Below are 24,635 nucleotides of genomic sequence, written 5' to 3'. Positions count from 1 at the left end.
ACTTCTCTCTCTCCCTCTCCCTCCCCTCCCGGAGGACCTGAGCCCTGGGACTTTGCCTCAGGACTACCTGGCCTGATGACCCCTTGCTGTCCCCAGTCCACCTGGTCATACTGCTGCTCCAGTTTCAGCTGTTCTGCCTGCGGATATGGAACCTTGATCTGTTCACCGGACATGCTACCTTGTCCCGGACCGGCTGTTTTTTTCAAATCTCTCTCGTCCGCACCTGCGGTCTCTAACTCTGAATGCTCGGCTATGAAAAGCTAACTGACATTTACTCCCGAGGTGCTGACCTGTTGCACCCTCTACAACCACTGTGATTATTATTATTTGACCATGCTGGTCATCTACGAACGTTTGAACATCTTGGCCATGTACTGTTATAATCTCCACCCGGCATGGCCAGAAGAGGACTGGCCACCCCTCAGAGGCTTTTTCCTCTCTAGGTTCCTTCCTATGTTCCTGCCTTTCTAGGGAGTATTTCCTAGCCACCGTGCTTCTACATCTGCATTGCTTGCTGTTTGCGGTTTTAGGCTAGGTTTCTGTATAGCACTTTGTGACATCGGATGACGTAAAAAGGGCTTTATAAATAAATTTGATTTGAGACTTGTTAAATGTGCCTTGAATTAAAAAATAAATCACTGACAATGTCACCAGCAAAGCACCCCCACCTCCATGCTTCACGGTGGGAACCATACATGCTGAGATCATCCGTTCACCTACTGTGCGTTTTCCAAAGACACCAAAAATGTCAAATTTGGACTCATCAGACCAAAGGACCGATTTCCACCGGTCTAAAGTCCATTGCTCATGTTTCTTGGCCCAAGCAAGTCTCTTCTTATTGGTGTATTTTAGTAGTGGTTTCTTTGCAATTCGACCATGAAGGCCTGATTCACGCAGTCTCCTCAGAACAGTTGATGTTGAGATTTTACTCTGTGAAGCATTGATTTGGGCTGCAATTTCTGAGGCTGGTAAATCTAATGAACTTATACTCTGCAGCAGAGGTAACTCTGGGTCTTCCTTTCCTGTGATGGTCCTCATAATAGCCAGTTTCATCATAGCCCTTGATGGTTTTTGCAACTGCACTTGAAGAAACGATCAAAGTTCTTGAAATGTTCCACTGACTGACCTTATTGTCTTAATTAAAGTAATGATGGACTGTCATTTCTATTCGGATATTTGAGCTGTTCTTGCCATAATATGGACTTTGTTTTTTACCAAATAGGGCTATCTTCTGTATACCACCCCTACCTTGTCAAAACACAACTGATTGGCTCAAACACATTAAGAAGGAAAGAAATTCCACAAATGAACTTTTAACAAAGTACACCTGCTAACTGAAATGCATTCCAGGTGATTACCTCATGAAGCTGGTTGAGAGAATGCCAAGAGTGTGCAAAGCTGTCATCAAGGCAAAAAGGGTGTCTATTTTGAAGAATCTCAAATATAAAATATATTTTGATTTAACACTTTTTGGGTAACTACATGATTCCATATGCATTTCAAAGTTTTGATGTCACTTTCCTTCTACAATGTAGTATAATAGCACTCTACATCTCTGGAACTGTATATCTCTAACGGGTGTGCATGAAAAAAGTAATCTTGTAGATTCATAACTCAGGACTCTTACCGTAATTAGTCTAAACAAAAGCAGGAACCAGAATGAGAAATGCTTGGCTCTGTCACCTTTATTAGTTGCAAGATCTACTCAATTTGATGACGACAGGATACTTAGCGTACTATCAGCAGCAACAGATGAATACACAGCAGAAGAGAAGTAGAGCAAGTATCAGTCATATCAGTCAGGGAAAGAAACCTACCACTTGTGTACAGTGTGTGGAGTGGAATAAACTCCCTTAGATACTGTGCAGTATAGTCTATCAACATTTCAATTTCCCCTAGGAACTTCTTTCAGATGAGTGTTCCCTCACTATGATCCCAATAATAACTGTCACTGTATTACTATAGCTACAAAATTAAACTTGCCCTGGACATTTTCTACATACAATTCTCATATATTTCTGACCTATTCCACCTTTCAGTTTCTGAATAATCAGGTACAAGAACACAGGGTATTTGGATTATGACTTCATAATATTTATGGTGGATAATATCCAGAAGTGGTCTCAACTACAACACTGGATATCATAGAATATAGAGCATAGAACAGTCTCTATGATAGATATACACTGTATGCCGATAGAATATTGAACGTCAGAGTATAGCAAGACTATAACTATAGTATGTTTTTTGTGCTATTTATCGAGGGAAGCAATCGAAGATAATTGGACTCGAGTAGTGATTTGAAACCTTTGCTTTTTAATGGGTTATGCATCCAATGAGTAGATGAACAAGGGAATATTTCTATATATACTGTACTATGTCCAATTGGAAACGCCAGAACAGGACATAAACATCATCTCCATTGTCAGTTCACCTCCTTATATCTATGGAAAGATTGAAGTCTCTTTCTCTCAACAGTGATTAGAATTACATAAGTATGCTAAATAATAGATTAAATAGGTACAGATGTTTGACAAGGATACTAGTTACTAGAAGGCCATTTCAAACACTATACATTTAAAGGTCTACCAACTCTTAGATTTCCGATATCCAAGCTATACAGTTGTAACAGTCTCTTGGTCAGGCTATGAAGGGCCTGCATGTGTTAGGATGCTGCCTGTTCACAAGAAGAAAATATCATATGCCTACACTACCTACTTATAAAAAGGATTCCTGTTACTACATTTGACCGTTATTGTGTTTTAAAGTGATAACTAGACGGATTATTAAGATTTAGTATTGATATTAGTTTATCCTTTTGAAACATGCCCATTTTCTGGGGAGATATGAAGCAGACTATAAAACAGGCTCAAATAAAATACAAATTAAAAACAAATCATTTATGCTGGAGAGAAACAGACAGTGTTCATGTATCCAATGATAATGCAGGTTATTGTGTCACAGATAGCACACTCTCAGTGGTGTATAACAATAGGGCATGTGGGCGGTGCAGAGTCCAATATCAGTTCCCTCGACTCTGAACTTTGAACCAGGACCTTTACCCCCTTCAGCCCAGTTCAATAAAAAATAAAAAAAATAAATCAGACATCTCCCAGAAGAGCAAACCAATCCCTTTGCTCCCACTAAGCATAAACACAAAGTTTCTGCTTTTCTTTGTTTCATGTTGAAGCGTGGTTGTCCAACCTTGATAAATTTATCCCACACCCCCCATAGATCCTTCACTGTCCTTCCTCTTACCCACTCCCTCTCTTCTTCCCTCTTACTCACTCCCTCTCTTGTTCAACGCCCTGAGGAGGTGAGCGTGCAGGGGGGAAGTCTACTCAGCAGTGATTTTCCTCTTGGAGGGGGGGATGAGATGACCGGGGAGGTCGGCGGGTAGCTCGTGCCCCTCCAGTTTGACTTTGATCAGGTGATTGGCCAGGGCAAACTCCTCGTCATCCAGCATCCCATCCTTATCGATGTCAGCCAGCTTCCAGATCTTCCCCAGCACCGTGTTGGGAAGCTTGGACTTCACCATCTCTTTCTTGGCGTTGGCACCAGTCACCTTCCCGTTGACCGGCGACAGCGTGTAGAAGATCTCATCGTACATGGGCTTGTCGCGGGCCACCACCCACTCTGCCTCATCGATACCCTCCCCGGCGCCCTCGCCATAGCCGTGGCCGAAGGGCCCGTTGAGGGTGCCGTCGAAGGCCCCTCCCTTCACCACCTGCTGGGGTCGGTTGGTCTCCTCCTGTCTGACCAGCACCATGAGACCGGCGATGTCGTGGGCCAGCATGTCGTCCACCGTGTCCAGCAGCTTTATCTTCAGGGGCTGGAACTTGTTCAGGTCGTGGGCGTTAAGTTGCTCCTATAGGAGGGAAGAGAGGGCAGAGGTAAGTGGTCAAAAGAGCAGTGTCTTACTCACTACAAACAGTTTGGGGTCAAGCTGATCTTAGTTGATGCATCTCTACATTATGTTTTGTGTGAGAGGGAGTCAGAACAAGATACATGACTGTCCTGGTCTGTGCATCAGAGATACAGTATGTCAGAAAGGATCAACATGACTACTGGTTACTCTCTGAGCCAAGTCATGTTGGTGCTTCTCTCAGTGAGGTGCTCATCAGGCCCAGATGGACTGGGGGTGGTTCAGATCTAATTCCTGATCACAGCCAATCAGAAAGGAGCTTGTTTTGTCACCATGGCTCAAAGTAGTCCCAGTAGGACATGTTTGTGAGTTAGCTCAGTAATCTGAGGAAAACAGCACAGATTGTGGGCTTTATCCATCACTCCCTTGGTAAACATGGCATTGTGAGTCATGTTCGTAGTCATTTTATATTTCAAGGTTTTTAGGTATTTATGGTATGATGTCGTCTGTCCAGCCCATATTTGACACCTACCCTTAGCTTTACTCAAGAGAAGCCCAATCTTTCTATCTCACCTGCATCTTCTTGAGGTTGGGGAAGTCTCCAGGGGAGATCTGGTGTTCTCTCTCAATGCGGCTGTAGATCTCTCCCAGACTGTTAATCAGCTCCTTCTTCTTGCCCTCCTTCCCAAACACACTGGGCATCTCCTTTTTCAGAGAGCTGATGATATAGGCATGGACCTAGCAGGGCACAGAGCAGTACACAGTCTACTCAGTGTGGACTGTCTGTTAAGACTGAGTAGGGCAGAGAAAAATCACTCATATAGTGCTTCCTCAAATACTGGATTGGGACCCATACAGGTGTTGCAGCCAGCTTCTATTGGGTCATAGCTAGAAAGATAGTTTTGTTTATGTGTCTATTGTGCCACCAAGGGCTCTTCAATGTTCCTCCTAATATCTCAGATGTCCTTGAAACTGGAAATAATTAACATTATGAACATTCAAACAGGAAGGAAGCACTTAAAGCTGTTTTATGAGAGAGCATGTGGCGGGTATCACACCCAGCTACACAAGAGGTTTCCCTTCCTTAGGGTTTCCTAGAACTGAGAGGGAAGGGGAAAATAACCTCATCACACGACTGACTCCCCTTGAGATTTCTGAGAGATATTTCACCAGAACATGTTATGCATGTGCTATATCAGAACGCAGAACTGAACATGGTATGTGTAGTTCAAAAGAGAACACAGATTACATACAGTGCATTCGGAAAGTATTCAGACACCTTGACTTTTTCCACATTTTGTTACATTACAGCCTTATTCTAAAATGTATCAAATTAAATAAAATCCTTATCAATCTACACACAATAACCCATAATGACAAAGTGAAAACAGGCTTTGAGAAATGTTTGCTAATTTATTCAACCTTAAAAACAGAAATACCTTGTTAACAAAAGTATTCAGACCCTTTGCTATGAGATGCAAAATTGATCTCAGTTGCATCCTGTTTCCATTGATCATCGTTGAGATGTTTCTACAACTTGTTTGGAGTCCACCTGTGGTAAATTCAATTGATTGGACATGATTTGGAAAGGCACACACCTGTGTATATAAGATCCCAGAGTTGACATTGCATGTCAGAGCAGAAACCAAGCCATGAGGTCGAAGGAATTGTCCTTAGAGCTCCGAGACAGGATTGTGTTGAGGAACAGATCTGAGGATGGTTACGGAAATATTTCTACAATATTGAATGTCCCCAAGAACACAGTGGCCTCCATCATTCTTAAATGGAAGAAGTTTGAAAGTACCAAGACTCTTCCTAGAGCTGGCCGCCCGGCCAAACTGAGCAATCGGGGGAGAAGGGCCTTTGTCAGGGAGGGGACCAAGAACCCGATGATAACTCTGACAGAGCTCCAGAGTTCCTCTGTGGAGATGGGAGAACCTTCCAGAAGGACAATCATCTCTGCAGCACTCCACCAATCAGGCCTTTATGGTAGAGTGGCCAGACAGAAGCCATTCATCAGTGCAAGGCACATGACAGCCCGCTTGGATTTTGCCAAAGGGCACCTAAAGGACTCTCAGACCATGATAAACAAGATACTCTGGTCTGATGAAACCAAGATTGAACTCTTTGGCATGAATGCCAAGTGTCACATCTGGAGGAAACCAGGCACCATCCCTAGAGGTGAAGCATGGTGGTGAGAGCAACATGTGTGGGGATGTTTTTCAGTGGCAGGGACTGGGAGACTAGTCAGGATCAAGACAAAGATGAATGTAGCAAAGTACAGAGAGATCCTTGATGAAAACCTGCTTCAGAGTGATCAGGTCCTCAGACTGGGGTGAAGGTTCACCTTCCAACAGGACAACGACCCTAAGCACACAGCCAAGACAACGCGTGAGAGTGGCTTCGGGACACAAGAGTGGCTTCGGGACACGTCTCTGAATGTCCTTGAGTGGCCCAGCCTGATCAAACATCTCTGGACAGACGTGAAAATAGCTGTGCAGTGATGCTCCCCATCCAACCTGACAGAGCTTGAGAGGATCTGCAGAGAAGAATGGGAGAAACCTTCCAAGTACAGGTGTGCCAAGCTTGTAGCGTCATACCCAAGACGACTTGAGGTTGTAATCACTGCCAAACGTGCTTCAACAAAGTACTGAGTAAAAGGTCTGAATACTTATGTAAATTTAATATTTAAGTTTTTAAATTTGCATAAATTTGCTAAAATGTTCTAAAAAACAGGTTTTGGTTCATGATAATGGAGTATTGTGTGGAGATTGATAAAGGAAAAAAAACAATAGTGTGTGTGTGTGTGTGTGTGTGTGTGTACAGGCTGGCACTACTTGAGTAACCAGCTCCTTCAGTGGAACCTCTGTATCCTCTGCCTCTGTTTCCCTTTGGCGGATGGATGAGCACCCTGCTGCTGACAGCAGAGGAAGCCCACTTCTCTGGTCTGGTCAGGACAGAGGCATAGGACAGGACATGGACCAGGTTCCATAGACCAGGAATAGGGGGACAGGGGACAGGAGGAGGCCGGAGGTGTGTTACCATTTCCTCTCAAGGTGACCACCTGTTTGGGGGTGATTCCTTGGACTGTGGCCAAGGGAAGCCCCCAAAACACGCACACACTGGCACACACACACACACTCCCTCCTCAGGACATCCTGCTGTGGCTGTGTGATCTCCAGAACAGCCATCTGAAGTGTTGAGATGAGGTGGTGCCTGTATTGTATGACAACAGAGGACCTGGTCATCAGTCACATAGACTGGTGTGGGGCTAATAGGAGAGGAAGCCCAGAGTTAAGCCGCTGTATAGGCTATGACATAATAACCTCCTGAGCTCAGATGGCATGTCAAATCAATGCTACCCAATCTCTCTCTCTCTCTCTCTCTAATTTACATCAGAACGGTCTCTCCTCTGTCTCACTACTCTCTGATGATTATCTCATGAAGTTCCATTCCACACTAACTGGACAAGAAGGTGATATTTATGTTTAAATATCCAGTTGGAACCACATGGTAAGACCAAGTTCATCCCAGGAATTCTGACAACCTCATCAATTAAACACTCCCCACTATTCCTGATCACACACGCACACTATCATTTAGCTATGGGCGGAGAAGATTGTACTGCAAATCAAATTTGCTTGAGGCGTCACAGTAACTGGTGACAACACCATATAGTCACGGCTAGGCCACCAGAGAGACAGAGTGGTGTTAGGGCCTGTGGATTGGTCTGAGTTCAGGAGATGGAGAAAAGGGGGAGGAGATCGAATCAAAGTTTATTTGTCAAGTGCGCCAAATACAACAGGTAGACCTTACAGTGAAATGCTTACGGTGCTACCTAGAACTTAACAAGATACCAGATGGAGAGAGAGACAGAAAGAGACAGAACGACAGAAGGGGTTGAGGGATTCCCTGGCTGTCTGGGAGGCTGATGCCATAAATACAGCCTTGGGGAGAAAGATTCTTCATGTGAGGCGGATTGTTAATCATCAGTGGCTGTGAGGATGATTGTATGAACACAGACACTCTGTACTGTGTTGATTGACCTGTCTTTATCCTGATCACTGCTTGGATCCCAGGATGCTCATCTATCGATCACCCAGTACACTCTTAGAAATGGGTTCCAAAAGGGTTCTTCGGCTGTCCCCATAGGAAAAACATTTTTGGTTCCAGGTAAAACCTTTTTGGGTTCTATGTAGATTCCTCTGTGGAAAAGGTCCTACATGGAACCCAAAAGGTTTCTACCTGGAACCAAAAGGGTTCTAGCTGGAACCAAAAAGGGCTCTTCAAAGGGTTCTCCTATGGAGACAGCCAAAGAACCCTTTAAGGTTCTAGATAGAACCTTTTATTCTAAGATTGTAGGCCTTGATCACAGAACCACTGACCTTGCAATCTAGTTTGTAATAAATTATTCATCAATATAATAATATGATCAATATAGTAACACATTCTTCTTATCGCCATAAGACAATAAAAGCATACCAATGCTACTTTGTCACCTCATTATTTGAAAAACATGGTCAATCTGAGGTCAAGTTTTGTCCCGTGACTAACTCCATCTACCATACCTTGTTTACATCCAATTGCAATCAACGCTCTATGCCAAATGAACAGTAGTGACCTGTGACTGATAATTGATTTGGTGTGACTGTGTTCTTAGTGCCACCAATGCTTTAGGACTCTATTAAAGTGTTGGGAAGGCACCCTGGTACCCCCACTGTACCAGCCCTCATCACACCACGCAGTCACACAATGTCCAGGGATTGCAGCTTCGCTCAGTAGGGAAAGGTTATCTTGCCCTGACAAAGTGGATGTAATTGCAGTCATTACTCTTCATTACTCATCAGTCAGGATTGGTAGCTTATTAAATTCAGTAGCAACTCCTGTATGGAGATTCTGTTCCATTCAAAATACCTATTTAACAAGTACTTTTCTTCTCTTTCGAAAAAAGACTTAATAACTAATAAAAGAGAACTTCCTAGTTAGGTCAAAATGACATAACATAGTGCTTAGGAGTACTAGCCAATCTTACTTTTGTGAGAGAATGTGTGTTTGCACGCGTGTGTTGGTCCATGCATATGTGAGGTTAGAGCTTACCTTGGCGAGGCGTGCCCTCTTGATGAGGTCATTGAGCTTCCTGAGGGCAGCGTTGCGGGGCAGTGACTGGATGTCCTTGAACAGGTCCTGCTCCTCCGCCTCAAACAGCTTACGGTTGTCGGGGATGAGCAGCGGGTGCGACCAGAATGACCCTATATAGACACGGATCACCTCGGGTGTGTTGACGATCTTCCCCAGCGACCACATGAGTGCACCGTAGACCCTCATCAGCTGCTGCGTCTCAATCTGGTCTGCCTTGTTTAGAACCACCCGGATCTTGTCTTCGTGATTCTTCAGGGCCTTGATGACCTCCGAGAACTCGTCTGATATGTCCAGCTTGTGGGCGTCAAAGAGGAGGATGATTCGATCCACGCGCTCTGCAAACCACTCCAGCACGGCGGCGAAGTCGTAGCCTTTAGACACGTAGGGGGTGAGGGGAAGCAAGGGTGGGAGAGGTGGGAGAGAGGCAAGAGAAAGGCAAGGATGGAGGAGAGCCAGGAGAGAGGCAGAGGAGAGCCAGGAGAGAGGCAGGGTAGAGGCAGGGTAGAGGCAGGGTAGAGGCAGGGGAGAAGCAGGAGTGAGGCAAAAGTGAGGCAAGAGAGAGGCAGGCGAGAGGCAGGAGAGAGGCAGGCAAGAGAGAGGCAGGGAGAGGCAGGAGAGAGGCAGGTGTGGGAGAGAGAGGCAGGAGAGAGGCAGGTGTGGGAGAGGGAGAGAGGCAGGGGAGAGGCAGGTGTGGGAGAGGCAGTGGGAGAGAGGCAGGGGAGAGGCAGGAGAGAGGCAGGTGTGGGAGAGTAGTGGGAGAGAGGCAGGTGAGAGGCAGGAGAGAAGCAAGAGAGAGGCAGGAGAGAGGCAGGGGAAAAGTAGGAGTGAGAAAAGAGAGAGGCAGGCAAGAGACAGGAGAGAGGCAGGTGTGGGAGAGAAGTGGGAGAGAGGTAGGGGAGAGGCAGGTGTGGGAGAGAAGTGGGAGAGAGGCAGGGGAGAGGCAGGTGTGGGAGAGAGGCAGGGGAGAGGCAGGAGAGAGGCAGGAGAGAGGCAGGGGTGGGAGAGAGCCAGGGGTGGGAGAGAGGCGGGAGAGAGGCAGGGTCAACAACCAGCAGAACAACAGACTGTTGGAAGACCAGGGCGGCCCAGTGGTGTCCAGCTAAGTAACCAGAAGAGTGTTGTGAGCTTGGTAGGTAATGGTGAGGTAATGGTTGATCATTTGGTATCTTACCACATACCAGTGAGAACATAACATGATGACATTATTTATTTAAACCCGTGCTAATATATCTTGAACTCACTGCTTGATTTGCACTTACAGTGCCTTGCGAAAGTATTCGGCCCCCTTGAACTTTGCGACCTTTTGCCACATTTCAGGCTTCAAACATAAAGATATAAAACTGTATTTTTTTGTGAAGAATCAACAACAAGTGGGACACAATCATGAAGTGGAACGACATTTATTGGATATTTCAAACTTTTTTTAACAAATCAAAAACTGAAAAATTGGGCGTGCAAAATTATTCAGCCCCTTTACTTTCAGTGCAGCAAACTCTCTCCAGAAGTTCAGTGAGGATCTCTGAATGATCCAATGTTGACCTAAATGACTAATGATGATAATTACAATCCACCTGTGTGTAATCAAGTCTCCGTATAAATGCACCTGCACTGTGATAGTCTCAGAGGTCCGTTAAAAGCGCAGAGAGCATCATGAAGAACAAGGAACACACCAGGCAGGTCCGAGATACTGTTGTGAAGAAGTTTAAAGCCGGATTTGGATACAAAAAGATTTCCCAAGCTTTAAACATCCCAAGGAGCACTGTGCAAGCGATAATATTGAAATGGAAAGAGTATCAGACCACTGCAAATCTACCAAGACCTGGCCGTCCCTCTAAACTTTCAGCTCATACAAGGAGAAGACTGATCAGAGATGCAGCCAAGAGGCCCATGATCACTCTGGATGAACTGCAGAGATCTACAGCTGAGGTGGGAGACTCTGTCCATAGGACAACAATCAGTCGTATAGTGCACAAATCTGGCCTTTATGGAAGAGTGGCAAGAAGAAAGCCATTTCTTAAAGATATCCATAAAAAGTGTTGTTTAAAGTTTGCCACAAGCCACCTGGGAGACACACCAAACATGTGGAAGAAGGTGCTCTGGTCAGATGAAACCAAAATTGAACTTTTTGGCAACAATGCAAAACGTTATGTTTGGCGTAAAAGCAACACAGCTCATCGCCCTGACCACACCATCCCCACTGTCAAACATGGTGGTGGCAGCATCATGGTTTGGGCCTGCTTTTCTTCAGCAGGGACAGGGAAGATGGTTAAAATTGATGGGAAGATGGATGGAGCCAAATACAGGACCATTCTGGAAGAAAACCTGATGGAGTCTGCAAAAGACCTGAGACTGGGATGGAGATTTGTCTTCCAACAAGACAATGATCCAAAACATAAAGCAAAATCTACAATGGAATGGTTCAAAAATAAACATATCCAGGTGTTAGAATGGCCAAGTCAAAGTCCAGACCTGAATCCAATTGAGAATCTGTGGAAAGAACTGAAAACTGCTGTTCACAAATGCTCTCCATCCAACCTCACTGAGCTCGAGCTGTTTTGCAAGGAGGAATGGGAAAAAATTTCAGTCTCTCGATGTGCAAAACTGATAGAGACATACCCCAAGCGACTTACAGCTGTAATCGCAGCAAAAGGTGGCGCTACAAAGTATTAACTTAATTAAGGGGGCTGAATAATTTTGCACGCCCAATTTTTCAGTTTTTGATTTGTTAAAAAAGTTTGAAATATCCAATAAATGTCGTTCCACTTCATGATTGTCTCCCACTTGTTGTTGATTCTTCACAAAAAAATACAGTTTTATATCTTTATGTTTGAAGCCTGAAATGTGGCAAAAGGTCACAAAGTTCAAGGGGGCCGACTACTTTCGCAAGGCACTGTAGTTCTCACTACTTGACATGACAGGACAGGACAGGACAGGACAGGACAGGACACGACAGTGTGACTCAGCATATAGCTTCACGACCCTCTTCTCCTCTCCTCGAAGCATTAGCCGCCTGACCTCAAGGGGCTGGAGCGCTAGCCTCCCCTAACCTACCCTCGGCCTCACTGGCTGGATAACAGGCTTTACACCAAAGGAGGCTGCTGAGGGGAGGACAGCTCATTATAATGGCTGGAACGGAGCTAATGGAATGGCATACAACACCTGGAAACCATGTGTTTGATGTATTTCAAATCAAATCAAATTGTATTTGTCACATGCACTGAATACAACAGACCTTACAGTGAAATGCTTACTTACAAGCCGTTAACCAACAACGCAGTTTTAAGAAAATACAAAAAAAGTAAGAGATAAGATGAACAAATAATTAAAGAGCATCAGTAAATAACAATAGTGGCGCTATATACAAGGGGTACCGGCACAGAGTCAATGTGCGGAGGTAATTGAGATAAAATGTACATGTAGGTAAAGTTATTAAAGTGGCTATGCATAGATAATAACAGAGAGTAGCAGCAGCGTATAAGTGTGTGTGTGGGGGGTAGTCCTTTGATTAGATGTTCAGGAGTCTTATGGCTTGGTGGTAGAAACTGTTTAGAAGCCTCTTAGACCTAGATTTGGCGCTCCGGTACCGATAGCAGGCAGAACAGTCTATGATTAGGGTGGCTGAAGTCTTTTGACGATTTCTAGGGCCTTCCTCTGACACCGCCTGTTATATAGGTCTTGTATGGTAGGAAGCTTCGCCCCGGTGATGTACTGAGCCGTGCGTACTACCCTCTGTAGTGCCTTGCGGTCAGAGGCCGAGCAGTTGCCATACCAGGCAATGATGCAACTCGTCAGGATGCTCTCGATGGTGCAGATGTAAAACCTTTTGCCAAATCTTTTCAGTCTCCTGAGGGGGAAAAGGTTTTGTCGAGCCCTCTTCACAACTGTCTTGGTGAGCTTGGACCATGTTAGTTTGTTAGTGATGTGGACGCCAAGGAACTTGAAGCTCTCAACCTGCTCCATTACAGCCCGTCAATGAGAATGGGGGCGTGCTTGGTCATCCTTTTCCTGTTGTCCACAAACATCTCCTTTGTCTTGATCACGTTGAGGGAGAGGTTGTCCTTGCACCACACGGTCAGGTCTCTGGCCTCCTCCCTATAGGCTATCTCATCGTTTTCGGTGATCAGGCTTACCACTGTTGTGTCATCGGCAAACTTAATGATGGTGTTGGAGTCGTGCCTGGCTGTGCAGTCCTGATTGAACAGGGAGTACAGGAGGGGACTAAGCACGCACCCCTGAGGTGTCCCTGTGTTGAGGATCAGTGTGGAGGATGTGTTGTTACCTACCATGGGGGCGGCCCGTCAGGAAGTCTAGGATCCAGTTGCAGAGGGAGGTGTTTAGTCCCAGGGCCCTTAGCTTAGTGATGAGCTATGAGGGCACTATGATGTTGAATGCTGAGCTGAAGTCAATACATAGCATTCTCACATACTGTAGGTGTTCCTTTTGCCCAGGTCGGAAAGGGCAGTGTTGAGTGCAATAGAGATTTCATCATCTGTGCATCTGTTGGGGCGGTATGCAAATTGGAGTGGGTCTAGGGTTTCTGGGATAATGATGTTGATGTGAGCCATGGCTACAGACGTGAGTGCTACGTGTCGGTAATCATTTAGGCAGGTTACCTTAGTGTTCTTGGGCACATGAACTATGGTGGTCTGCATGAGACATGTTGGTATTACAGACTCAGACAGGGAGAGGTTGAAAATCAGCGAAAACACTATTTGATACCATTCTATTGGTTCCGCTCCAGCCGTTGCCATGAGCCCGTCCTCCACAATTAATGTGCCACCAACCTCCTGTGCTTTACACTAAGTGGGTAACTGAACCACTTTACTCTCCTCCTGCCATCAGCAAATAGATAGAGACAGAGGTGTTTCAGCACAGATAAAGAGAATCCCCCAAATGATGGCTAATCTAATGGAGCAATTAGCTGTCTAATCTGAAGGCAGTGATCCCAGAAGCCAAGAGACAAAGAGAGCCGTCGGGGGAAAACAGATTTCACCCGCAGAGAAATGAAAATGTACTCTACTCTCAGATGATGAGTAGTCCATTCCCAAAGCATGTATTCGTAGTGAAGAAGGTAGCTAAGACTCCCACTGACAAGATGTCAGTGGTAGACGTCAATAAGTATGATAGTTTATTTGAATGCCATTGAAATGACAGAGGAGTTCCCATTGGATGGTGATGGTATTTCACTGTATCGTTGATTGGACTCCAGGTTTTTTAATTTTATCTGTTATTTTACCAGGTAAGTTGACTGAGAACACATTCTCATTTGCAGCAACGACTTGGGGAATAGTTACAGGGGAGAGGAGGGGGATTAATGAGCCAATTGTAAACTGGGGATTATTAGGTGACCATGATGGTTTGAGGGCCAGATTGGGAATTTAGCCAGGACACCAGGGTTAACACCCCTACTCTTACAATAAGTGCCATGGGATCTTTAATGACCTCAGAGAGTCAGGACACCCGTTTAACGTCCCATCCAAAAGACAGCACCCTACACAGGGTAGTGTCCCCAATCACTGCCCTGGGGCATTGGGATATTTTTTAGACCAGAGGAAAGAGTGCCTCCTACTGGCCATCCAACACCACTTCCAGCAGCATCTGGTCTACCATCCAGGAACTGACCAGGACCAACCCTGCTTAGCTTCAGAAACAAGCCAGCAGTGGTATGCAGGGTGGTATGCTGCTGGCAGGCTAGCTGAGTCCTGACTCCACTTAGCTTTTGGAGAAGTCATTAGCCGAGGGGTTCACATACTTTCCCCAACCTACACTGTGAATGTTTACACAGTGTGTTCAATGAAGATGAAAACGTATAATTGGTTGCGTGTTATTAGTTTAAGCAGACTGTGTTTGTCTATTGTTGTGTCTTAGATGAAGATCAGATCAAATTTTATGACCAATTTATGCAGAAATCCAGGTAATTCCAAAGGGTTCACATACTTTTTCTTGCCACTGTACGTGCAATAGCATTATGAGGACAATACATGAACAGACAGGTTATGGGTACCTTGAGAGAGATAAAGCATCTGTGAGGAACACACAATTGAGTTGAAAGAAGAGAGACAATTGAAAGGACTATGAAATACACTGAACAAAAACATAAATGCAACAATTTCAAAGATTTTACAGAATTACAGTTCATATAAGGAAATCAGTCAATTGAAATAAATGAATCGGGCCCTAATCTATGGATTTCACATGACTGGGAATACAGATATACATCTGTTGGTCACAGATACCTTAAAAAAAGGTAGGGGAGCGTATTTTAAAAACCCAGTGAGTATCTAATGTGACCACCATTTGCCTCACACATCACCTTTGCATAGAGTTAATCAGGCTGTTGATTGTGGCTTGTGGAATGTATTCCCACTCCTCATCAATGTCTGGGAAGAACTGGGACATTTTCAGCTTCCAGGAATTGTGTAGAGACCCTTGCGACATGGGGCCGTGCATTATCAGGCTAATGGCGGCAGATGAATGGTTACAACAATGGGCCTCAGGATCTCATCACGGTATCTCTGTGCATTCAAATTGCGATCGATAAAATGCAGTTGTGTTCGTTGTCCATAGCTGCCAATACCATAACCCCACCGACACGATGGGCATTCTGTTCACAACGTTGACATCAGCAAACCGCTCACCCACACGACGCTGTCTGCCATCTGCCCCATACAGTTGAATTTGAGATTCCTTCGTGTAGAGCACACTTTTCCAGTGTGCCATTGGCCATCGAATGTGAACATTTGACTACTGAAGTCGGTCACGACGCTGAACTGCAGTCAGGTCAAGAACCTGGTGAGGACGATGAGAATGCAGATGAGCTTCCCTGAGTTGGTTTCTGACAGTTTGTGCAGAAATTATTCGGTTGTGGAAACCCACAGCTGTCTGGATGGCTTGTCTCAGACGATCCCACATGTGAAGAAGATAGATGTGAAGGGCTGGCGTGGTTACACGTGGTCTGCGGTTGTGACGGTTGGGCATACTGCCAAATTCTCCAAAACAAAGTTGGAGGTGGCTTATGGTAGAGAAATAAACATTCAATTGCCTGACAACAGCTCTGGTGGACATTCCTGCAGTCAGCATGCCAATTGCATGCTCCCTCAAAACTTCAGACATCTGTGAGATACTAAAGCTTTTTCAGCTCATGAAACATGGGACCAACACTTCACATGTTGTGCTCATATTTTTGTTCAGTGTTGAAAAAATACTAAGATGACCACCCAGGACTTCCATTTCAGGTTGATTGTTTGTGCATAGACACATCATAGACACAACAACACAACCTGCAACTGTGTTTTTGCAGAGACACTGAATATTTCAATATCAAGACACATATGCCTACCATCTATCACCTGCCTCCCGAAGCACCTTCTTCAATCTTTCCAACTCCAGGGGTGCTAGGCAGAGCTCCTCCTTACCTTGGAGCACTTACAGCAAAGAGGAAGAGTTCCACAGAATTCCCAGAATTGAAGACCGTACCAGAGGTTGGGATTAGTGTGTTAATGTTGTTCAAATCACAGGCATGGAATATGGCAGCCATGGCCATGTTTCCAGGGAAGGATGTTATCCCATGCCGACACAGGGGATAGAGACGCATAGGCCTCATCCCTGATGATTTGGCAGTTTCACTATGGGGCTTTATTGTTACCTGCAGTAGGGATGGACAATATATCTCTCTTACCTTTTCTTACAAGGGTGGTGGTGTTTATTACCTACTTACTACTTCCTACGCCTGTTCTAGTGTTTCTCTGGAGTTTATTGACTAGACTTACCCGAAAGATATTGTGGATCAACATTTACTGTAAGGGCTTAAAATGAACTAAACACTACGTCTCCTTGCTCCTTCACCTCAGCAGGGACGTTGATACATATAGGCAGCCGCACAGGAGGTAAGAGACCATACGTGAATAATGGGAAGGACAATAAGAGCAGTGAAACTGGTTGGCAGGGATTATAAAACGATGTGGGAACAATAGAGGTTAATGTCAGGGAACCCAGTTATTTCATGGCAGGTCTGGCTTGACGCAGCACTGCAGAAACTCCATAGGGTTTATAGTGTAGTAGTATAGGCAAGCTGCATTGGTTAACACTGTGCTTTCACTACAATACCTCCATATGGGCATTTACGATACTCGCTATAGCCGGGTCCATGTTCATTCGCAGCTGTACATGGGGAGAGAGAGACACAAACAGAGGTGAAAATGAAATGAAGGAAAATAAAATTGGGGTTCAGTGCTTCAAGTGGAGATGGAGACGTATGGGTGTACATTATGATAAACACAATACAGTCTAGTAATGCACCTCTCCAGTACTGAAACACAGTCAGGGTCCTGGTAGAATAGAAGGCAAAATGTTTAAAGACCTAGTGCAGTCAAAAATGAGACTACAAAACTAAGGCAGCAGTCCTGTAATAGCCCACCTATTGCTGTCCCGTAATGTCTTTCATTGCTTCGTAGGAGCTAATAAACATGTTATATGATGGCCACAATACCATTATTTTGTCAAGTTTTTGTAACTACACAATATAAATGTTCCTTATGCGTTTACATGGTATTTCTTTGATATATATTTACACACTATGATGTTGGAATAATACTGTGAAATTGTGAAATTGATGCCCTTTTAGTGTAAGAGCTGTTTGAAAAGAACGCCTGAAATGTCTGCCTGTTTTGCTGGGATGTAGTTCTGGCCTGCCTGGTGATATCACCAGGTGGTAAATGAGTCAATAGACCAATAAGAGAGTTCCAAACCTCTCTGCCAATAACAGCTAGTTTCCAGTTTCCCCCTCCCCACTCAGACCACTCCCAGACAGATATTTCTCTTCATTTTTGACCATTTTGATTGAAAACATATATTCTGTGGGGTTACCACAGCAATAAGAGAAACCAGAGAGGGGGGAATGAGACAGAGATGGCAAATATATGCATACTCGTACCATTCACACTATAGGGCAAGCCTCAGACAGAGACCGTCAAGAACCTTCACAGAAAATGTTAACTAATTAGCAACATTGCAAGTACTAACTACTTTTTATCATGTTAGCTAACCCTTCCTTTAACCTAACTCCTACCCTAACCTTAACCGCTAACCCAAGGCCTAACTAACGTTGGCTACCTAGCTAACATTATAGCCACCTAGCCACAACAAATTGTAATTTGTAGCATATCATACATTTTGCAAATGTGTTACATATTGTATCAATTGCAATTCATAACATATTGTAAGAACTGCAAGTCTTAAAATATCACATGAATTGTAATTTGTGACATAATCATACGAAATGGATGATGGACATCCACAAATGAATTCATATCATACGAAACTTAAGATATCATACTAATTGGAGTGTCCCAGATTTTATTTCCTCTATGTTACATCTACCCCTGAGTCCAGTTGGCAAGGACAGGCTCCACACACACACACACACACACACACACACACACACACACACACACACACACACACACACACACACACACACACACACACACACACACACACACACACACACACACACACACACAAACACAAACACATAGCTGTGCTGACTGTGAGTAAGGTAAATTTAGCCTCCATTTCTTTGCTATGGGAACACATTGGAGTGGGGGACTTTGTTCTACACATTGATTTTAAGTGGGTGAACAGCCATGGTAGAATAACATTTTAAGACATTACCATATTTTAAGTAGTTGAACTAAATATTAAAAGTGACGACTATATGTAATATATCAATATTGGAAGCATCATAAAAGTGGACCTGCGTTAATAAAGAATTGAATACCTTGGCATACAATAGTTAACAAACCTGGAGCCAATGTTCTGTATGCTCTGCTTCCAAATCAGCTGGAAAGAGTGACTATGTTTTATAAGGTCCAAAGTCAATCCAAAGGTAACAAGTGTCAGAACTATTATATATCAAAACTCCCACTTTGTTCACATCACTGACTTGGAACCGAACTGAACACACAATCAGCTAGCTCTATGACTTTGCCTACACTTGGGCTTTAGAAGCCATAGGGAGTGATTGGAATGGAATATCAGATCCAGGAATCTGTCATTTTCCACAGTTCAATGACAGTACAAAAGTAAGGGATAGTCTTCATGTCTTTCTTAGTGCTGTACTTCTGACTCCTTGGCCATCAGAAGTTTAACTGTGTTACTGGTTGACATGGGAACTCAGTTTTGGCCCTTGGCTGTGAAAACACTGTAATCAGACAACGATCTACTTCGGGCAGGCATGCCCCCTGTTGAAGATGACGATTGTTTAACTTAAAAGGGTGGAAACCACTTAGTAGATAAATAAATTAAGAAGAGACTGTGGATCTCTTTGTTTGATTCAAATTCAGCAAGCTGAAAATCCATGATCAAATGGTTTATAAAGACTTCATAAACTCAGTTCACCTCATCATGAGGGGCCGCAGTTGCTCACTAACTGACTATCAATTAACTGACTATCAGTGACTGACATAACACAAGAAAAACTGATGACATGCAAACAAATTTCGATATTGCACCTTGTTTATTCTACTATTCTAACTCGCAACTGTAAGTTGAGACCCCGACTGAGTTCCTGAAAAATAATAATACTGGAGATACATGATTAAAAAGATCCAAGTCATTTTCGGGAATTACTCTTAACAAACTTTTATTATACTGCTTTTTTCATTTTTTTTTACCAAAGGATAAAAACAACAGGGGAATTAGCGATGGCTGCCCATAAACAAACCAGCTCTCCATTTCTCTATATCTACAAGGATATGGCACACAGTGTGTGGGATTAGAGACTTTTTTTATAATTGTCCCTTCTGGGCATCCTTACTGAGGTCATTATCCTGCCCATCTGCCAGTTAAGTCTGTGTTTTTAAGAAACCTGCTTCTCTCTCGTCTCTCTATCCTATGGTTCAGTTCTAAGCATACACAGATGGTCATCCTCCTTGTACTCGTGCTGCCATGAAGGGGGAAGGTGTGACATATCTCTGTTCAAAGTAATACAATGACTTATTGTGCCAACCCTCTCCAGTCCCCATACATGAGTACTTGTCCCTGGCCAACTGTCGTTAGGCCTCTGGGACTGAAGTAGTTAACAGAGATATGCCCTGTTTACTACTTAGCTACGACTGGTACTAAAGGGTAATACGTTCTGTGAGGTACTTGAAAGTATCAAGCAGTAATTGTCCCTCAACTTTAACCTGTTTCAAACCCACCACTCTTTCCTAAATGTTTGACACAAGCCATCTTATTCAGTTGATGACTGCAACATAAACATGGTCATGAGTGATGTTATGTTAATTTGTCCACTGATCCAGGAATCCTAAGACAAAAACAAGCTGTGAAAAGTATCCCCGGTTCTGTCCACTACAGTGCTGTACGTAGGATCCTAAGCTGTACTACACGCATTATTCAGCACCATTAATCCAACAGGCCCTGTCAGGCCAACACGCAGCACAGTGGGAGAGGAGACAAAACAGCAGCAAGTACACGCAGTACACACACATACAGGCATGTTAGACACTCACACACATGCACCTGTCTGCTCTAAAAGGATTACACTTGTTAAGCATCTTTTCAACAAGACTACAACCCACATCTCCAAACCACATTAAGCTTACAGCGGGTCAGCTGTTTAACAGAAAGGTTTATATACCTGTTATAAACAATGTTCCTGGGTTTTAAAGTAGTCTCTACAGAGACAAACACTGAGGGCCTATCTTGCTATCTTGTAACACCCGATTGTAAAAGGCAAGTATTTCACAGTGCGACCCAACCTGGTGTGCAGTGTTAAGGCTCCTCACACAGCCAGGCAGCCATTCTCATTAGGAGTGCTAAATCTGAACATCACACTAACACACTAACGAGAGGGAGAGAGCAGCCTGACCCAGAGCATGGGAGAGAGCACAGCTTGCCATGAACTACCATCACACATACTGTAACACAGTGTGTTTGTGTGCTCACATTAGTGTGTGTGCACGTGAGTGACAAATAGAGAGAGAAGAGAGAGGGAGAGATAGAGCAAGAGAATGAGAGGGATAAGATTATAAGCATCACACACAGTCAGCCAGAGGGAGGCAGCAGTCCAGGGATTCCAGACCAGGGCTTCAGGCTGCAGGGCCGAGACACGGGCAGCTTTACACGCGAGACCGACAGGAAGAGGCTAATGAGAGAGCAGGGCCTAAGGCCCAGCCTGCCCTAATGACTTCTCTGCTCCTAATGGGAATGTACAGGGGGAGGAAGACCACAGCCTTCACTGATGCTATGGATAGAACATTTAGACATTATCAGTGATGTAATATATTAATTGTATTGGGAGGAGAGCTTCTGATGTACAGTGTATGCCTAAACTGTACCTGGAAAAGAGCTTCGAAGTTATCCAACTCTCTGAGGGTGTTTTCACACTTGGTCTTTTTCAGATATTTTTGGTGAACTCAATGTGGTTCGCTTATTTTGTTATTCAGTGTGAACACGCCAAAGAACTCAGACCCCTCAAAAGATCCCTTGAAGCGTACCGAACTGAGACCGTCTCGAGAGGTGGGTTCAGTTCGTTTGAATTCCGCGGTCCAGTGCTCTTTAAGGCAATGTGAACACAAAGCTCCCCAGGTTCACTTGTCATTATTCCCGCACGACAGACTAGACTACCGCAACACTATTTCCCCTGCCATAACCCCTCACATTGGTGCCACTAAATCAAGAACATGATGATGTGCAGGTTCGTGGAAAATAAATGTTTTTGGATATTGATAAGCGATTGTCAAGGATGCACAGAAATTCCAAAATATGTGTGGAGTTTTGTACTGACACGAATTTCTGATAATTTTTTTGCAATATGTGATCTAGTATAAGCTAAGAAAGCTTCATACGCTGTTTATTCGATTATGGGGTTTGAATAGTGTGAGAAGACAAAGACATTTGGAGAGTATCACAACATAGGGAAGGTACAAAATCAAGGTCCGTGCAATCCAGAATCCTTGGGACATCACAACTCTGACGGTACCCCATTGAAGTTGTCATTTAAAATGGTTACGGTAAGGATTAAGGTTAAGGTAAGGGTAGGGGTTACAGTTAGGGTTAGGATTTAGCATAGGGACGTCCCAAATATCCCAGATAGCACGAGCCTTCCTTTCTAAAGATAGCAAATGTGAATGCAAAGAGAACTGAGTTACATCCCTTTTTTTAATCACAGACTTCACATTAAAGAGGACTGAGATTGTTTCTTTTAAAGAGGACTACTGCATATGTGAAAACACCCTGAGATCCCCAGGAAACTCAAACTGAGTCCAAGAGTACATTTTATGAATACCCACTATAACACACATGAGAGTGGTTTTAAGGGCCACTTGGTTAACATCGGCTTTGGGACACGCTCACTTCCTGTTATGAATGCTTTAGGGGCATGAAAGGCACAAGTGCATCACCAATAACAACCGGGCCAAATTATAGGGAGAATACGAGGACAAACAAGTAGTAACCTGCAATCACAGGCTTTTGATGATGCCACGTTAGAGTCCCTATACTTTAACTCTAGAATCTAGATACACGACCAGCAGTGTGAATTTGAAAGTACATGTAGGCACAATTTTGTGCCTAAGGTCTAATAAAATGGGAACTACTTGACTATACAAAGTAAGATCCTCAGCATATTAGTCATTCAAGCATTTCCAGTAGTCCCAAAACAGGGATTGATTTCACTAGTAAATGCTAAGCTTTACATTTGAATACACATTCAATGATCCAACATAGGCCTACTCTGCATAAACTGCTGCATACAATTTGTCTCCATAAGCTCTTTTGAGTTTGGTTGTGGCACAAATTATGTTACACAGTTTACTGGACATTTGTGCTTATGTGACGACATTGGAGTTGCTCTGTATGTAGGGGCTCTGGTTCTGACTACTCCATGTTCCCTGTGTATAGCTCTAAAGCTGGGTTCTCTCTCTGCTTCCTCTCTCCTCTCTGCTCCCCTGAATGAGCCCTAATCCGACTGGACTGTGAGCTCACCAAACACAGAGCCACAGACACACAAGCCACCACACCACTGCAACACACACACACACCGGCAGCCCAAAGGAAAGTGCTGACGGCCGGGTGGGCCGTGCTGGGTGATTACTGTGGGCTATCGGGTGGGTGATGGACTTTTGCTGAATGTGGAATGAAGTAACTAACCATGCACAAAACAAACAGGAGGACACAGACCCCCGCAGAGATTGGCTGGCTGATCTCAGGGGGAGATTACAACCTAGTTGAGCCTGATGCAAACACAGAGGCACACATCTATCTGCCACACCACATGTCCTATAGACTTGGCTTCAGTAGAGTATACAGTGGTGAGGTAAGGTTTTATGGGTCTCAGACAGTTCATAGAGAAGAGAAGAAGAGCACAGCACAGTGTGATATGGTAGAATACAGTGGAAGAGTAGAGGTGTAGCGGTAAGGTGAGATCTAAGGTACAGTAGAAGAGTAGAGGTGTAGCGGTAAGGTGAGATGATAACTAAGGTACAGTAGAAGAGTAGAGGTGTAGCGGTAAGGTGAGATGAGATGATAACTAAGGTACAGTAGAATAGTACATGTGTTGTGGTGAGATGAGAACTAAGATACAGTAGAAGAGTAGAGGTGTAGTGGTAAGATGAGATGAGATGATAACTAAGGTACAGTAGAAGAGTAAAGGTGTAGTGGTAAGGTGAGATGATAACTAAGATTTAGTAGAAGAGTAGAGGTGTAGTGGTAAGGGGAGATGAGATGATAACTAAGGTACAGTAGAAGAGTAGAGGTGTAGTGGTAAGGGGAGATGATAACTAAGGTACAGTAGAAGGGTAGAGGTGTAGTGGTAAGAAGAGATGAGATCTAAGGTACAGTAGAAGGGTAGAGGTGCAGTGGTAAGGGGAGATGATAACTAAGATACAGTATAAGAGTAGAGGTGTAGTGGTAAGGGGAGATGATAACTAAGGCACAGTAGAAGAGTAGATGTGTAGTGGTAAGAAGAGATGATAACTAAGATACAGTAGAAGGGTAGAGGTGTAGTGGTAAGAAGAGATGAGAACTAAGATACAGTAGAAGAGTAGAGGTGTAGTGGTAAGAAGAGATGAGAACTAAGATACAGTATAAGAGTAGAGGTGTAGTGGTAAGAAGAGATGAGAACTAAGATACAGTAGAAGAGTAGAGGTGTAGTGGTAAGAAGAGATGAGAACTAAGATACAGTATAAGAGTAGAGGTGTAGTGGTAAGGGGAGATGATAACTAAGGCACAGTAGAAGAGTAGATGTGTAGTGGTAAGAAGAGATGATAACTAAGATACAGTAGAAGGGTAGAGGTGTAGTGGTAAGAAGAGATGAGAACTAAGATACAGTAGAAGAGTAGATGTGTAGTGGTAAGAAGAGATGATAACTAAGATACAGTAGAAGGGTAGAGGTGTAGTGGTAAGAAGAGATGAGAACTAAGATACAGTAGAAGAGTAGAGGTGTAGCGGTAAGGTGAGATGAGATGAGATCTAAGGTACAGTATAAGAGTAGAGGTGTAGTGGTAAGGTGAAATTAGATGATAACTAAGGTACAGTAGAAGAGTAGAGGTGTAGCGGTAAGGGGAGATGAGATGATAACTAAGGTACAGTAGAAGAGTAGAGGTGTAGTGGTAAGGTGAGATGAGAT

General features: G+C 44.0%; 1 protein-coding gene across 2 annotated transcripts in view; it reads right to left on the bottom strand.

The window, feature by feature from the left end:
* Positions 1–1,667: 1,667 nt before the first annotated feature.
* LOC112250335 (EH domain-containing protein 3) overlaps positions 1,668–24,635 on the bottom strand; it is a 43,095-nt gene continuing 20,127 nt past the window's right edge. For both annotated transcript variants that reach the window (XM_024420397.2, XM_024420398.2), the window contains 3 exons: positions 8,963–9,375; positions 4,439–4,603; positions 1,668–3,868 (listed from right to left, as the gene is read on the bottom strand). In XM_024420397.2, the coding sequence (XP_024276165.1) occupies positions 3,338–3,868; positions 4,439–4,603; positions 8,963–9,375 (1,109 nt within the window). In that variant the 3' untranslated portion in view covers positions 1,668–3,337. The remainder of the gene's footprint in view (positions 3,869–4,438; positions 4,604–8,962; positions 9,376–24,635) is intronic.

The sequence above is a fragment of the Oncorhynchus tshawytscha genome, linkage group LG05 (genome assembly GCF_018296145.1).
Source record: "Oncorhynchus tshawytscha isolate Ot180627B linkage group LG05, Otsh_v2.0, whole genome shotgun sequence".
NCBI lineage: Eukaryota > Metazoa > Chordata > Actinopteri > Salmoniformes > Salmonidae > Oncorhynchus > Oncorhynchus tshawytscha.
This window is presented reverse-complemented; position numbering and strand designations above follow the sequence as displayed.